The 16,966-nt window shown below is 39.1% G+C and overlaps 1 protein-coding gene across 1 annotated transcript; it reads right to left on the bottom strand.

The window, feature by feature from the left end:
* Positions 1-5,749: 5,749 nt before the first annotated feature.
* On the bottom strand, positions 5,750-12,431 carry LOC105022279 (phospholipid hydroperoxide glutathione peroxidase-like). Its single transcript, XM_010890534.4, has 7 exons — positions 12,311-12,431; positions 10,048-10,142; positions 9,811-9,955; positions 9,526-9,677; positions 9,408-9,432; positions 8,335-8,394; positions 5,750-6,442 (listed from the first exon to the last, which is right to left on the bottom strand). The coding sequence occupies exons 1-7, from the start codon at positions 12,374-12,376 to the stop codon at positions 6,410-6,412; spliced, it is 576 nt and encodes a 191-aa protein (XP_010888836.2). The 5' UTR covers positions 12,377-12,431; the 3' UTR covers positions 5,750-6,409.
* Between the last annotated feature and the right edge of the window lie 4,535 nt (positions 12,432-16,966).

Here is a 16,966-nt window from a genome sequence, read left to right as displayed (position 1 = left end):
TAGGCCGTGAGGCAGGGGGCTGGTTCCGGCTCACTTGGTTAGACGATGTCTAATAAAAAAAATATTAAGGTACATGTCCCTAGTAAATGTGTGAAAGCAGTGCAGCAATGGTAGTTTTATTTATCCTATGAGAAAACATTTCAGACAATTAAGTTATTGCTCACTCACTCATAATAGGATACTTAATCAATCTGGAATATTCAGGTCTAGAAATCAGAAGTTCGACACATAGGTCATAGGTCCTGAGCCTGCTAGATCTCTGTTCTAACGTTTCGAGGGCCCCTCTACAAATTAGAGCCCTACATACTTAGTACCTCTTTTCCCCTGATCTGACGCCACTGGTAATGACAAATGTCCATATTGCAGTTAGAGCAGAGGTCTCAAACCGGTTCCACGGAGGGCCGAATGTCTGCAGGTTTTCGCTCTCACCTTGTACTTGATTGACTAATTAGGTCACTAATTGGTTCATTTCTACCTTCACCTGGTTGTTTAGGTCTGAACTGGGAACCAATTTAAAGGATAACCCAAAAACCTGCAGACACATGGCCCTCCGTGGAACCGGTTTGAGACCTCGGAGTTAGAGGAACCTAGGGCTTACAACTGGAAACTCTTATACATTTTAAACATGGTGTGACAAGTGGTCATGAAATGTAATGAAATTACCTTTCAAATGATTTGTAATAAAATACATTTTATTATTATCAGGACCCACTACAACTACAGCAACTCTTCAAAAGAATCAACTACAAAGCATAATTGTGGAATTCCATGTAATAGGTCAGAACTTAATGTTTCTGGATTGTAATAGCTGACAGAGGCACCAACTTGCATATACAAAGCTAAAACCGGGTTTATTAAAATTCTGTTATAAAAGGCCATCACATAATTCACACATTAACCCACAGAAGCCTTTTTGCCCCTGTATGGCTGCTAAACAATTTAAATGGGGTGTTATTGGACATTAACTCATGGGCATACATTTATAAAATACATTTGTAGTATGTGTTAATGTTGTTTTTCCATTGAATGCACAACCACACAAGCCAGGTGTACCTGTTATACAGGTTTTTGCAAAGCTGCCTGCAATGCGGAATTCTGAAGATGTTATGTAATAGAAATTATAAAGCAATATTTATTCATCAGACATGCCAAATGTATATGTACATTTGTGCTCATAAGTTTGCATACCCTGGCAGAAATTGTGACATTTTGGCATTGACTGATTATGCAAAAGAACTGACAGTTATTTAAGGATAGTGATCATTTTAAGTAATTTATTATCACATAGTTGTTTGGCTCCTTTTTAAATCTTAATGATAAATGAAATCACCCAAATGGCCCTGATCAGAAGTTTACATACCCTTGAATGTTTGGCCCACAAGGTGACACACACAGGTGAAAATAGCAATTAAAGGTGAATTTCCCTCCACCTGTTGCTTTTTAAATTGCAATCAGTGTCTGTGTATAAACAGTCAATGAGTTTGTTAGCTTTCACGTGGATGCACTGAGCAGGCTAGATACTGAGCCATGGGGAGCAGAAAAGAACTGTCAAAAGACCTGCGTAACAAGGTAATGGCATTTTATAAAGATGGAAAATAATATATAAAAACATATCCAAAACCTTGCAAATGCCAGTCAGTACTGTTCAAATATTTAATAAGAAGTGGAAAATTCAGAGATCTCTTGATACCTAGCCAAGGTCAGGTAGACCAAGAAAGATTTGAGCCTAAACTGCCATAAGAATTGTTCGGGATACAAAGAAAAACACACAGGCAACTTCAGGAGCAAAACAGGCTGCTCTGGAAAGATGGTGTGGTTGTTTCAAGGAGCACAATATGATGATACTTGAACAAAAATGAGCTGGTATGGTCAATTTGCCAGAAAGAAGACTTTACTGTGCCAATGCCACATAAAACCTGGTTACAATATGCCTGACAACTCCTTGACATGCCTCACAGCCTCTGGCACACTGTAATTTGGAGTGATGAGACCAAAATAGAGTGACTATATGGTCACAACCATACGCGCTATGTTTGGAGAGGAGTCAACAAGGCCTATAGTGAACACAATACCATCCCCACAGTGAAGCATGGTGGTGGCTCACTGATGTTTTGGGGGTGTGTGAGCTCTAAAGGCGTGGGGAATCTTGTGAAAATGTATGGCAAGATGAATGCAGCATTTTATCAGAAAATACTGACAGACAATTTGCATTCTTCTGCATGAAAGCTGCGCATGGGATGCTCTTGGACTTTCCAGCATGACAATGACCCTAAGCACAAGGCCAAGTTGACCCTCTCCTGACCTTAACATCTTTGAGCCACTTTGGGGAGATCTCAAACATGCGGTTCATGCAAGACGACCAAAGATCCCTGGAGGCATTTTGCCTAGATGAATGGGCAGCTACACCACCTGCAAGAATTCAGGGCCTCATAGATAACTATTACAAAAGACTGCATGCTGTCATTGATGCTAAATGGGACAATATACAGTATTAAGAACTAAGGGTATGCAGACATTTGAACAGGGGTCAGTTCATTTGTTTATTTGTTGCCATGTTTTGTTTTACGACTGTGCCATTCTGTTAAGACCTACAGTTGAATATGAATCCTGTAAGAAATAAAACACATGTTTTGCCTGCTCACACGTTTTCTTTACAAATGGTGCATTACCAAGGGTTAAAATTAAGAGACCACTGCAAATTGAACCCTTCTGTTCCACACTCAAAACATTCCTTTTCAACTTTTTTGGAAAGGAAAGAAAAAGGTGCAGTGGTCTAAATTCTTTCCGGAGATGTATATTACCAATTCTCCCACGGTATGCAAACTTTTGAACATAACTGTATTTATTACCTCTCTATGGCATATATTTCACCCAATTTTCTGGGCACTTGGGGGTCCCATATAATATATCCATCGTAAGATGCCCCCCCTCCCAGCCCCCCATCCAGATATTGGTTTGTTGCCTCAGGGCAACAGTGACCTACGAGGGTTCTAAAACACCAAGGTTTTCTATAGTACATATGATAAGTGGAATAAAGAAAACAAGCAATATATGCATCAGAAAAAGTTTTATTTTGATGAACACCAACCACAAATGGTTCCAACCAATCACAATTAGAATCTTTACAGTCAAAACGTTAAAAAAATCTAATTAACAAACTACTACTAATCACAACTAACACCATGTATAAATGTTTCTCACATTAATATAAACTAGCAAACCAAAATCTAAATGACTGACTGTGTGTGTGACTGAGTGTGTGGAAGGGTTAGCCTGTGTGTGCAGGTATACACCAATGAGCCAAAACATTATGACCACCTGCCTAATGCTGTTGGTCCTCCACACCGCCAACCTGCCGAGCCATAGACTTTACAACACCCCTGAATGTGTCCTGTGGTATCTGGCACCAAGACGTTAGCAGCAGATCCTTCAAGTTCTGTAAGTTGCAAGTTGGAGCCACTACGGATTGTACTTGCTGGTCCAGCACAACCCACAGATGCTCAATCGGATTGAGATCTGGGGAATTTGGAGGCCAGGGAAACACCTTGAACTCTTCATCATGTTCCTTAAACCCTTCCTGAACAACATGTTTTCCTGCTGAAAGAGGCCACTGCCATCAGGGAATACCATTGTCATGAAGGGGTGTACCTGGTCTGCAACATTGTTTAGGTAGGTGGCACGTGTCAAACTGAGGTTCACATGAATGCCCAGACTCAGGGTTTCCCAGCAGAACATCACCCAGAGCATCACACTCCCTCCACCGGCTTGTTGTCTTCCCACAGTGCATCCTGGTGCCATCACTTCCCAGGTAAACGGCACACACACACACATGGCCGTCCACTTCACTGGACCAGGCGACCTTCCACTGCTCCAAGGTCGTTCCGAAACTGGCGTGCCCATTGAAGGCGCTTTTTAAGGTTGTTGGCTTCACCTGTGAGTGGTCATAATGTTGTGGCTCGTCAGTGTATGTGAAGGTGTGTGTGTGTTTCCGTGTGTCTGAACGTGTGCATTGTGGGGTGTTCTCCACCGAGGCAGCCGTGGGACATCAACCTCTGCTGCATCTTTATCCTCAGTCTCATTGTCAACAGACAGGCATTCTCCTCTAAACAAGAAAGCAGGACATTTTGAATGTGTCATATACCCTTCTTCATCCACTGACATGCATGCTAACAAACACACATACTGACGCCTAACTGCTGACTGACCCCTGACCTTCTTGTGTCTCTCAAACCTGATTCGCGGATCCATTCTTCCTGACTCTCAAGCTCACTGTCCTAACTGTTTGATCATTTTCCTTCTGCCCATAATATGTTCATGTTTTTATTTCCTCTAAGTATTAGTCGATAGTAAAACATTGACTATGGTCACAATTATGCATCCAATCAAATCTACACACTAGCATGATACTGCCCAAACAAAAGGTTTAACTGCACAATGTTGCCCTGAGGCAATGAACCAAAAAACACAGTTTTAGTATATAAATAAAAACAAAATAAGTCTTTAAACAATCAAACATACTTCTTTACATACTCATGCATATATTTTTTTATTTAACATTATTTCAATTTTAATATATTAAAAAGGGACATTTATCTTACCAATTGGTGGCATTGTGTCCCATGTGGCTTTGCTTCCTGAAAGGACTGCTCCACCCAAGACAAAAGGCCACACACAATTCAGTCCCTCATTTCAATTAATTTCATGTCAGGTGATTTAATAAATCTTTTTATATATATATATATATATTTTTTTTTATAAAAGGAGCAGTGTGAGGTCCAAAAATGTAGTTTGTTGACTGAGGGCCACACTATGCCATAGAGGGTTAATAGTTATGTGAGCTAATTAAAATGATATACCATGGAATCGTGGTAGCTGTTTTTATTACAACCATATATTCATAGTCCTATTTTAGGAAATCCAATGAAGTTTGTCTACATTATAACTTTACAGGATAATATTTGAATTAGCTCACATTCATGTGTATGTACATATCTACCCAACATGTTAAGATTGTAATTATCATAATATTTCCTAAATTATATTCCTAAATATTTTATCAACAACTTCATATACCTGTGTGTGCATGCAAGTTGGCATTTAAAAATACAGTAACTGTTCCATTACATTTTATTCTATAGCTAAGCTTACCTCCATCTAATGCCAATAAAACAATAGTTCCCAGTTGGAGTTTTCAAAGGCAATTCCATGACATTCCGAACCTCGTCTGTGTTTACAGTATATTAGTCATTTCAGAACTTCATCCTTGGGCTCAAAAGACAAACACTGGTGACACCAAACCTCCCCAAAATGTGTCAGATGGATATCTAGGACGACAGTTGTCTAATGGTAAACAACCGAACGTTTGTCACAGGTTAAAGTCCCAAAGGTGAATACATGATATGAAAGTGATAAGAGAAAGATGCCATTGATGCAGATGCACTGCTATCACACACAAGATATCAACCCCAGGTATGCCTAACAGCCCAAACATTGAGGTCAGGGCAAAGGACTGTACAGGATAACAAAAATCCAGTCCATTCAAAAGTACCTCCTTTAGAATCATAAATTGTTAACTCACTAAACGTGGTGGGGAAGGCTAGAACAATTTTAATAAGCACAGTATAATAAAGTTCAGACAATATTTCCCACTAACAGTAATAAAGAGCCTCTCATTAATAGGCCTAACTGCAGCTCAGGAGTTGGTGTTGAACATGTGATGCAATGGAGGCTACAATTGCAGACCATAAACCAGTTTTAGAAGTTTGCCAGTTTATTCTTTATTCTATGAAAAGCAATCAAAATAAATTAACACCATGAAACAGACAATAGGAGATGACATGAGAAATTAAGTTTGTTACATGGTTTATAGGAAGCAAGACAGACATTTATATTACTATATAGGGGAAAATCTTTGTTAAGGTGTACCTTGCCAGGAAAATAAGCGCTTAAAGCTAAAGCAACTGCGTCATAATGAAGGTTAGAGGACACATCCCTTTGTATTTACCCTAATAAATTGTGACAGGGCAGGGATATCAAAATTGAAGGTATCACCCATTTTAATATTCAAGTGGGTGTGAGTTCCAACATTCATTCCTGAAAGTCCCACCCACTAAGGTTAAACGGGTGGAGGCCTTCGCTGGTGAAGTGCATGCTACAACTGCCTTTTGTACACTGGACCTCTAACCTTCACTACTGGGTGTGGGTGCGTGTCTCTCTCATGGTCCTCTCCTGTGGTCTAGCAGTGTTAGTGTGTGGTCCTGAAGGTTGCACGCTAAGTTTCATCAGGCCTGTCCTCTCCGCAAGCCGGTTTTACAGACAGGCCGTCACTGGTCCAGGACACACCCACCAATATCCACAATGCCACTTGAGAGGTCAGGGGTCAGACAAAGATTGGACGACGGCTCAGACATCACAGGTATTTAGGTAGGTCCTTCTCAATCACCTATGAGGCAAAGACAGAATTATTCAGCAGGGAGCCTGGATCTGAAAAGGCCATTCCAGATCTGGACACCCTTGTGCTAGGGAGTAGTGCCACTCCATATACAGTGAGGGGAAATGATTTGATCCCCTGCTGATTTTGTACATTTGCCCACTGACAAAGAAATGATCAGTCTATAATCTTCATGGTAGGTTTATTTGAACAGTGAGAGACAGAATAACAACAAAAGAATCCAGAAAAACATGTCAAAAATGTTATAAATGGATTTGCATTTTAATGAGTGAAATAGGTATTTGATCCCCTCTCAATCAGAAAGATATCTGGCTCCCAGGTGTTTTTTATACAGGTAACGAGCTGAGATTAGGAGCATTCCCTTTAAGAGTGGTAAAATTATTCGCAAATGGAGGAAACACAAAAGAACTGTCAATCTCCCTCGGTCTGGGGTGTTTTTCTGCTAAGGGGACAGGACAACTTCACCGCATCAAAGGGACGATGGACGGGGCCATGTACCGTCAAATCTTGGGTTAGAACCTCCTTCCCTCAGCCAGGGCATTGAAAATGGGTCATGGATGGGTATTCCATCATGACAATGACCCAAAACGCACAGCCAAGGCAACAGAGGAGTGGCTCAAGAGGAAAGCACATTAAGGTCCTGGAGTGGCCTAGCCAGTTTCCAGACCTTAATCCCATAGAAAATCTGTAGAGGGAGCTGAAGGTTTGAGTTGCCAAACGTCAGCCTCAAAACCTTAATGAATTGGAGAAGATCTGCAAAGAGGAGTGGGACAAAATCCCTCCTGAGGTGTGTGCAAACCTGGTGGCCAACTACAAGAAACGTCTGACCTCTGATTGCCAACAAGGGTTTTGCCACCAAGTACTAAGTCATGTTTTGCAGAGGGATCGAATATTTATTTCGCTCATTAAATTGCAAATCAATTTAAAAATGTTGACATGCGTTTTTCTGGATTTTGTTGTGGTCTCTCACTGTTCAAATAAACCTACCATTAAAATTATAGACTGAATTTCTTTGTCAGTGGGCAAACGTACAAAATCAACAGGGGATCAAATTATTTTTCCCCTCACTGTAGGCTAATTAATTAAAAAACTAAAACAGGTTTTTAAATGGTTTCTGCGAGCCAGAGATGGCAAGGCGGGCAGCCACGCTCTGTTTATTGCATCACAGCGAAGGAGCCCTTCAGGACTCTTCTCTGCTTCACGGGACAGCATTCAATGTTGCGTAACTGGGGAAATACAGCTTTCATCTCTGAGCATTTTCAATTTAATTGTTGTTTCTCAACCAGTTCAAAGTTAATGAATGCAAGTTCATTAACTTTTGGGTCCAAATTGTTTCATGTCTAATTGATTTCTTTTGCTGGAAAAACTAGAAAGCCTGAACTTCTCAAATGCACCACAATGAGCCTAAATAATAAGATGACATGTTCTGTGATCCTTGGAGCCCTTTCTGTCAACCTAGGAGCCCTTTGGAAAAACAGATGTGTTGTTGAAACCTCTCCCTACAACCTCTCTATAGTTTGTAAATGTAATAATGCGATGGAGCTGGTTTGCTTACAGGGGAATCTGTGAATGACAAAACTTGATATCAGCATATCAGGTGTTTCAAAGTCCGTTTCATTACAGGTTGAGTTTGCCAGCAGGATTATGACAAAATATACAAAATTGGTTGAGACGAAATGCTAGACTTTTCTAGAAAGTCCAACCCTGAATAAGTTCTATAGTCTGTTGAAGTGGGCCAATTTGCCAGAAGAATGACATAGAAAGCCCACTGATGGCAAAAACTGACTTTAAAATTTTTGGGGAAATAGTTTTAGCAATTCTCTCTGAACAAATACCTCTTCAGGGAAATAGGATAAGATTGATACAAGTTTGCATTCACTTACAATGGGGTCATCCATTGGCCCGTATCTCTTCACCACCTGTCCTTCACGGCTTATCAGGAACTGAAGGGTAAAAAAAAGAAAAAGAAAAATTTTAATTAAATAATAAAAAGACACATACAATACATTAATTCCAATGTTTTAGCAATGTTAAAACTTTATAAAAACAATGAGTTCACCCCAGCTTTGTTAAGGAAAAAATCTGACAAACGGTCCTGAAGAAAAGTAGCAATTTAAATTACACTGCAAAAAAATTAGCCAATGGAACAAGACAATTTAACTATTTTTTAGGAGATATTTTATTGAAATAAGTGAAATAATCTGCCAATGGTACAAGACAAATTACACAATATTCAAGGCATATTTTATAAAAACAAGCGGTATATTCTAGCTTGTTAAGAAAAATGTACCTTATTTTAAGGATGATTAGATTTTTTTGTCTGAAAACAAGTTAAATATACTTGATAAGACATTTTTGCAGTGTAATCATTGAATGAAAAACAGATTAAAACAAGCTGGGTTCTGACTGGACAGTTGAACGAAATTCATGAGGAATGCAGTGCTCTCAGACCATCAGCGGGGAAATACTATAGCTACCCAACTACCAACATAAAAAGAAGAGAAAGTGTCTAAGCAGATTAGGCCACCACAAACCACCAGAACAGCTACAATGTGCCTTTGCATAGAGTCAATAAATGTCTGGAACACTATGGATACAAAGTAACACTATTCTTCAATGCAAAAGTCTATACTTTGGGTATTCTTAATGGTGGTATGGCATTGTAGGCACTGTACTGTGAAACATCCATGCGTTTTACAATACACTGACAACCTCAATCACCCCACTTTCATAGTCACTGAACTGTGTTCTAGCCATGCTAGGCAAAATAACAGGAAGTCCCTGAAATGTTCATGCATGCTGGGATTCTAATTCCACACCTGTATGGAAACTCCTGATTTAAACATAATTTATTTTCTCAATATTTTACCAAAGAGTTTCCTTTATTTTGGCAGTTAACTGAATCTAACTTATTAACCCAAAAATGGACACTAATGTCAGTTTCAGAAAATATTACCTTTGTGAAATTCCATTTGAGGTTACTATGGACAGAGAGAAACATCTGTTATTAAAGTTCCGGGGCAACACAGAGAATAGATGTGGCCCAATAGATTCATCAAGGGGACAATACTCACTTTCCCAGGGTTCCCTTGCCCTTGGGCTGTTCCTTCATCCACTTAAAGAGGGGGTGAGCATTGTCTCCATTCACATCAATCTTACTGAACATGTCAAACTCAACATTGAATTCTTTGACAAATTCCTTGATGTCTGCCTCGGTACCTGGCTCCTGAAGAATGAACAATCCAGTTAAAAGCTAGTGGAGTGGCCATATTTTCATCTTTCGATAGTTGTAACGTTCATTACTACCCACGACACCACAGTAGTGAATTCAGTAGTAGTAGTGTAAACCAGTACCGTACCTGCCCTCCAAACTGGTTGCATGGGAAGCCCAGGATGTGTAAACCTTTCTCAGCATAGGAGGCGTGCATTCCCGCTAGCTGAGTGTAGTTTACCCTGGTCTTGCCTCATTTAGAGGCAACATTGGTGATGATGCAAACAAAACCCCTGCACAAAGCAGAGGGAGAGAAAACCACATTGCGTTAGACTAAAGTGGTACACTCACAGAGGGTGGTATCTTCCTTCCAGCCTGCTCTCACCTGTACTTCTCTAGAGACACATCTTCACCATCAATGTCCTTGGCACCAAACTCATATATGGATTTGGCTGTCTTCCAGTCACCTACCTGGGCACACTACAAGAAGAGGGGGTGGGTCAGAGTGCACATTTTTTCCACAAAGAAATAGAAATGACAGGATTGCTATTTATTAATCCATTAAGAATGTGTCTTTAAATTGTGATTTGTTAGGGTGGGGCAGATAATTAAAACATTAAATGAACAGAGTTCTTTACATTTCCCTACTTGCTGTTAATCAAAGACCAGTTTTTGCTCACAGATTCTTAAGTGTAACAATGTGGACTCTAAGAGAATCTAAAGGAGGAACAGACCTTGGCCCTCAGCCCTCTAATGACATTTCACATCGTTGATGATCAGTTAGCTAGTTTCAGACCTGGGTTCAAACACTAATTCAAATATCTCCATTCATTTACGACAAAGTAGCAGACCTCCCAAACGCTGCAGAAGTCGAAAACTATGAGGCAGCGTCTTCTTATTTATTTAGCTACCTAGCAAGCTTACCAGCTCACTACGAAAGTGTTAATGCTACATTAGCATCAGTCAGGGATATCACAACTAGAGGGGGTATCTTCATTGAAAGAACACCAAATAACAGCGTTGAACAAAGATGTTTTCACTCTTCTAACTGGTTTCGGGAAAAAGCTCCAAGTGACGTTGTTTTGATAGGTTTAAGATTATCCAAACCCCATGCAAAATACCTTTTCTAAACACCCATTATCAACGCCCCTGCCAAACGTTTTGAATGTGTCTGTATCCAGATGTGATGCATACGGGTGGAGAGAAACAGACTGTGAGCTTGCCAGATCAGGATGGTTGTACGAGGCTACATTCAGACAGCCTTGTCCAACCATTGTAGACATGTTGTCCAGAGTATTAGTCGACAGAAAACTATCAGTAGGACAGAATAACACTGTCAGGTATGCTGCTATGCCTAGCTTACACCAAGCAAGTTCTTTCCATTAACCAAAGAAGCATATTCATCCAACAAACCACACAGGTTTGCACTAACAGGTTTCTCTAATTCTCTGCTTTATTCACTTAAGGTCAGCCGAAGACATTATGACAGAGTGGTATTAATGAAGGATGGTGATCATGAATAAATATTAGTATTCATTCTTTAGTCACTAGAAACCATTCCAGTTGTTACTAGTTACTATCCTGTTTTTACAATTCACAAAAATCCCTTCTTTTTTTTTTAACTCTGAGGCACTGCAGTTCAGATATCATCAATGCACTTCTGACAAGTTGCTCTTTAAATCCTTACTAGTCACTATTGCAAATCTACTAACATAGGGTAATTAATGCCTTCTTCATTATGACATGCATTTATTTATGTACAGTAATATCTTAATGTTACTATTAAATACTAGTAGCATTTCAGCAACAACTATACCCTAATTTGAATGAAGACATTAACTTATTTCTGACCAGTAACTACAGAATAAGTAATAGTATCTAACTTTTACTAGTATAATGTAAACGTTAATAGTAACAATTGAAAGTCACTAGTAACTAATAGCTATTAAATGATGACTACTAAATGCTATAAAATAATTGGAAACATGGGTTACCATTAACACCACACATTCCACTTCCACAAAAAAAAGGTCTTCTAAGAGTTTCATGACATCAGAAATAATGCACACTCATTCCCTCAGTCACATGTAAGCTGGTTTCATCAGTCTTGTATTTCAGCAATCAAACATCTGACTAACTGGACGGACCAGGGCTAACAGTTTAACCACGTAGGATTTTGACCTAACTATGGGCTAATAATACTTCACTATTAACTAGATAACTTCATACAGTAGTGTCCGTGCAACCCATCTACGTACAGTGTAGTACCCTAGGCCTAACAACCGTAGATAGTGAGATATATGGCGAACATATCAGTACATCTCACTTGAGAACAAATACATATAAAAGCATATACAACCGTTGTATGTAAACCACTCCCATGTCTTCTTTAGACCGTTTTGTCCGTTTTCATTTGAAGATGGATAAGTGTGGTTATTAAACTAACAAGTTTAACGTAAACGACTTTACAAACCCGCTGGTAATGTGTTTCGCATCGGACATAAATTACAGTTGTACCGACACGACGTCTTGTAAAATAGCGGTCATTTGAACATTGGTTTATTATAATAATCAAAACACATATTACCCAGTTTCAGTTCGCACAAAACAGATATTACATGAAATAGACGTTAGTTGAGCAGCCTTACCATTGCTCTACTGATTCCTCGGCTCCCCACTAAACCACACACCAGCGTACGCGTCAGGATCCACATTGAATACAAGCTGTCAAGGATAAAAGTAGCGTAGCTCCGCCCAGTGAGGGTGAACCAATTTGTATTTCATTTTTATTTATTTTTTAAGAAAATGCTTTTAGATTATTGCATAATAATGCTTTATCAATTTTGAATTAGAGATATTTTACATTACGGTACAATGTTATTCTGAAGGTTTACGTCATCTTAAATGGTTGACGTCACTTTTATGGTATCTTAACATGCAAATAAGACATGGGTGGCAAAAAAACAACAACCTAGGGGTAAAACGGCTTGCGGTGTGGCAGAGATTTATAATGGTCCTATTGTGTCAATAACATTAGTAGTCGTTGTTTAGAGTCTTTTGTCCAATCACAGATCGACGCGATAATCCCAAGCCTCAAACTCAATTCTAGACCGAGGCTAGTGCCACTCCATATTTTCATTGCAACACCCTCATCAAGGATTGACATAGACCTGGCACACCAGGTGGTTACAATTAATGATCAGGTAGAATAGAAAACCAAGAGCCTTTGGACCGGGGTAAGAGTTCAAAATCCCTGCGCTGTCTAAGCTCCTGGAGATCTCATGCTATTTTATAAGCATAACCTAACCCAGGGCTGCTCAATCCTGGAGATCTACGATCCAGTAGGTTTTTTCTCCAACCCCAGTTGTGAATAACCTAATTTAGTTTTTCACCCAGGTCGTTTTTAGAATCAGGTGTGCAGAGTTAGGGTTGTATTTTAAAATAAATTATTATTTACATTATAAATTATAAATGATTGGTCTCGGGGTGGGTATGGTCGATAAGACGTCTGCTTGATATATTGCACAGGGTATGAGAATACAAGTGCATTTCGTTGGGGAAAAAATGCCGATAACCAATGCTAAGCAATTCCCTACAACAGGGGTATTCAAATCTTACCCTACGAGGGCTGGCGCCTGCTGGTTTTCTATTCTACCTCTTCATTAATTGGACCTACTTGTCTTAAATCTGAGTAAGTCCCTGGTTAGGGGATTGCACTGAAAAAATGGAGTGGAACTGACTTTGTGGCCCAGACTTGAATAACCCTGCCCTACAATAACGTTTTTTTAGAATATGGTTCTATATAACTTACCTGATTCCATTGCTGTGAAAATATAATCAAATATGGATACAGTAGGTGGTAGTCCAATCACCCTAAAATGTCCTCATAATTGTATGAAGTTGTCAAATGTTTAGAAGGCCTGTTTGGTCCCATATTCATACAACGTAATGAATGCATCACGTTTGTGGCTGTACATACTGGTTGTATTCATTTGTTGTTGGTTTAGCTTGCCTTTCAGAAAATGTTTGCCAAATAGAGGGGGATGTGAGAAGAACGCAATATAGTTCCTCCTACTATCTATCACCAGGCTTCCTTTTCCCTTTAATAAACGTATGCTGAAACTCTGGTTATATGAGGGATAGGCAAAACCATATATTGTATTAAGTAATTATCTTTTGGGGATTTTTTTTTGATTTTTCAATGTAAAAAGTATGTACTGTATAGATTACAATGGACCATAACATGTTCAAATAACAGCCCTTTTACATAATTTGTTTCTGATTAAAAAAGAGAGTAGAACAAAAATGAATGTCCACCACTGAGTTATATGGTAATCACAAATTGAGGAATATAGGAATATATAATAGATAAAAACTGCAATCCCCACCACAAATGCATGCTTTTAAAACGTTTTATTTAATTATTGTCACTGTATCACACCAATGTAAACTTGAAAACAAACAAACATGTAGATAATACTACACACCATATATGCTGTTATCCAATGTAACTTACTGTGACATTACATGGTATTATAAAAGTGTTATTTTCTTTATAAAAGTGTTATAAAAGTATTATAATTAAGAATAAGGAGGAAGAGAAAGGGGAAAGAAAACATGACGTAAAAAGAATAACAAATGGAATGTCACATAAGTCTGGACCAGAGGGAACCCTTGTGTCTCAGTTGGGGCCAGAACTCAATCTGTAATTTGGCTCTGTGACTCATATTACAGTTGGTCATTTGATGTTGAGTGTAGTGGGTGTAACTGAGCTAGAACTACCCGTCAAGTGATGACGTCACCCTCAAGGAGATCAATAGTGTTCACTTAAGTGCCAAGTATTATTTACAGAGAGAATCGGGGCAATGGTTTATATGAGATACCATCATATGCCTTATACTTTATTGAGTTCCGGCAACATCTACCAATACCAACAGGTAAGGTGTCGGAAAAGTTGTTGTCCTGCAGTGTTTTAGGTAAAAGTGTGTGTATTTCGATAGAGAGTAGGTCGCCACCTGTTGATTAAGCCTGCTGACTATGGATTGCATCAGTGTGGGACACCTGCTTCCTTGTTAAGCATTTCATTGAGTTTGGTCTTGTGTCACTGGGCATGCTATTTCCCCCGGAATCAGGGGCAAACCGTGATTATAGCACCTAGGCATTTAGCAGCCTAATTGTCCATCAGGATTTGATTATTTTGTGTATGGTACTATTAAACATTTTAATATAAATACACTACCATTCAAAAGTTTTGGGTCACTTAGAGATTACCTTGTTTTCCATGAAAACATATACGAAATTATTTGGAATAGGAAATATAGGAAATTGAATAGGAAATATAGTAATTGACAAGGTTATAAATAATGATTTAATTTGAAATAACTGTGTCCTTAACACTTCGCATTGGTCAAAGAATCCTCCATGGGAACTTCTTACAGTATATACCATATTTTCAAACTGCTTCCACAACAGCTTCAGATTCAGTGACTGTGCTGGCCGCTCCAATATTGACAGAATACCAGCTGACTGCCTCTTCCCAATATAGTGATTGCATAGTTTGTGCTTTGGGTCATTGTCCTGTTGTAGGAGGAAATTGGCACCAATCAAATGCCGTCCACAGGGTATACCATGGCATTGCAAAATGGAGTAATAGCCTTCATTCTTCAAGATCCCTTTCACCCTGTACAAATCTCCCACTTTACCACCACCAAAGCACCCCCAGACCATCACATTGACAGATGGCGTCAATCACTCTTCCAGCATCTTTTCATTTGGTCTGCGTCTCACAAATGTTCTTCTTTGTGACACCTCATACTAAGATTTGTCAGCCAATAAGACTTTATTTCCAATATTCCTCTGTCCAGTGTCTGTGTTCATTTGCCCATCTTAATCTTTTCTTTTTATTGGCCAGCCTGAGATATAGCATTTTCTTTGCAACTCTGCCTAGAAGGCCAGCATCCCTGAGTTGCCTCTTCACTGTTGATGTCGAGACTGGTGTTTTGCAGGTACTATTTAATGATGCTGCCAGTTGAGGACCAATGAGGCGTTTGTTTCTCAAACTAGACAGTCTAATGTATTTGTCCTCTTTCTCAGTTGGGCACCAGGGCCTCAAAGTCCTCTTTCTATTCTGGTTAGAGGCAGTTTGCGCTGTTCAGTGTTGGGAGTAGTACACAGCTTTTTACGATCTTCAGTTCAGTTTCTTGGCAAGTTGCCACATGGAATAGCCTTCATTTCTCAGAACAAGAAAAGACTGACGAGTTTCAGAGTCAAGTTTTTTTTATTTCTTGCCATTTTAAGCCTGTAACTGAACCCACAATTGCTGATGCTCCAAATATTCAACTAGTCTAAAGGACCATTTTATTGCTTGTTTAATTGGCAGTTTAGTTCAACAGTTTTCCGCTTTGCTAACATTATTGCAAAAGGGTTTTTGTAATGATCAAATAGCCTTTACAAATGATAAACTTGGATTAGCAAACACAACGTGCCATTGGAACATAGGACTGATGGTTGCTAATAGGCCTTTGTATACGCCTATGCAGATATTCCATTAGTTTCCAGCTACAATAGTCATTTACAACATTAACCATGTCTACATTGTATTTCTGATCAATTTGATGTTATTTTAATGGACAACACATTGTTGTCCATTAAAGGACATTTCTAAGTGACACCAAACCTTTGAACAGTAGAAATTTGTAAGAATATTAATAATGCCATTTGTGAAGAACTTATTTAGCATAGAAAACAAAGACCCAGTAGGTGGGACTTTCATAGGGTATAGGTATGTTTTCCTTGTATTTTGGCAGAGGCCTCCTTAAACCAAGTTAATCAGGACACTGAAACATTTGCAGCCTGAATAGTGAATTTTCTATGTACAGTACCAGATGGTCAGCCGGGGGACATGAGTATAACCGTTTGGGCAGAACCCAATGAAAGTCCTGCCTACTTCTGGGTGTATGTCATGTAATGTTTAGAATGAGCTTTAAGCATGAATGTTAAGGCAGTCTACTTTCTGTGGGTTAGCGTTAGCCACATGAGCCAGCTCACCAAAAACATTTTGAAGCACCCATCACTAGCTTGAAGCCAGGTTAAAAATAGTACAGGACTTGCACCAGGACACCAGGACTCTGGATGACCAAAGAAAATCAGGAAAGTTGTGCAGGGCCTTTAGTGGGACTAAAAATTCATTCGAAATGTCTTATCAAACAAAACCCGTAACAAAATAACTGAACTATACAGTATCCAAAATGATATCTTGTGCAGAAAGCCCTTTCTAACTTGATAAAATCATAATGAAATAAAAT

This window comes from Esox lucius, chromosome 3 (assembly GCF_011004845.1).
Source record: "Esox lucius isolate fEsoLuc1 chromosome 3, fEsoLuc1.pri, whole genome shotgun sequence".
In the NCBI taxonomy this organism is placed as follows: domain Eukaryota; kingdom Metazoa; phylum Chordata; class Actinopteri; order Esociformes; family Esocidae; genus Esox; species Esox lucius.
Note: the sequence above shows the minus strand (reverse complement) of the source record. Positions and strands in the feature narration are given on the sequence as shown.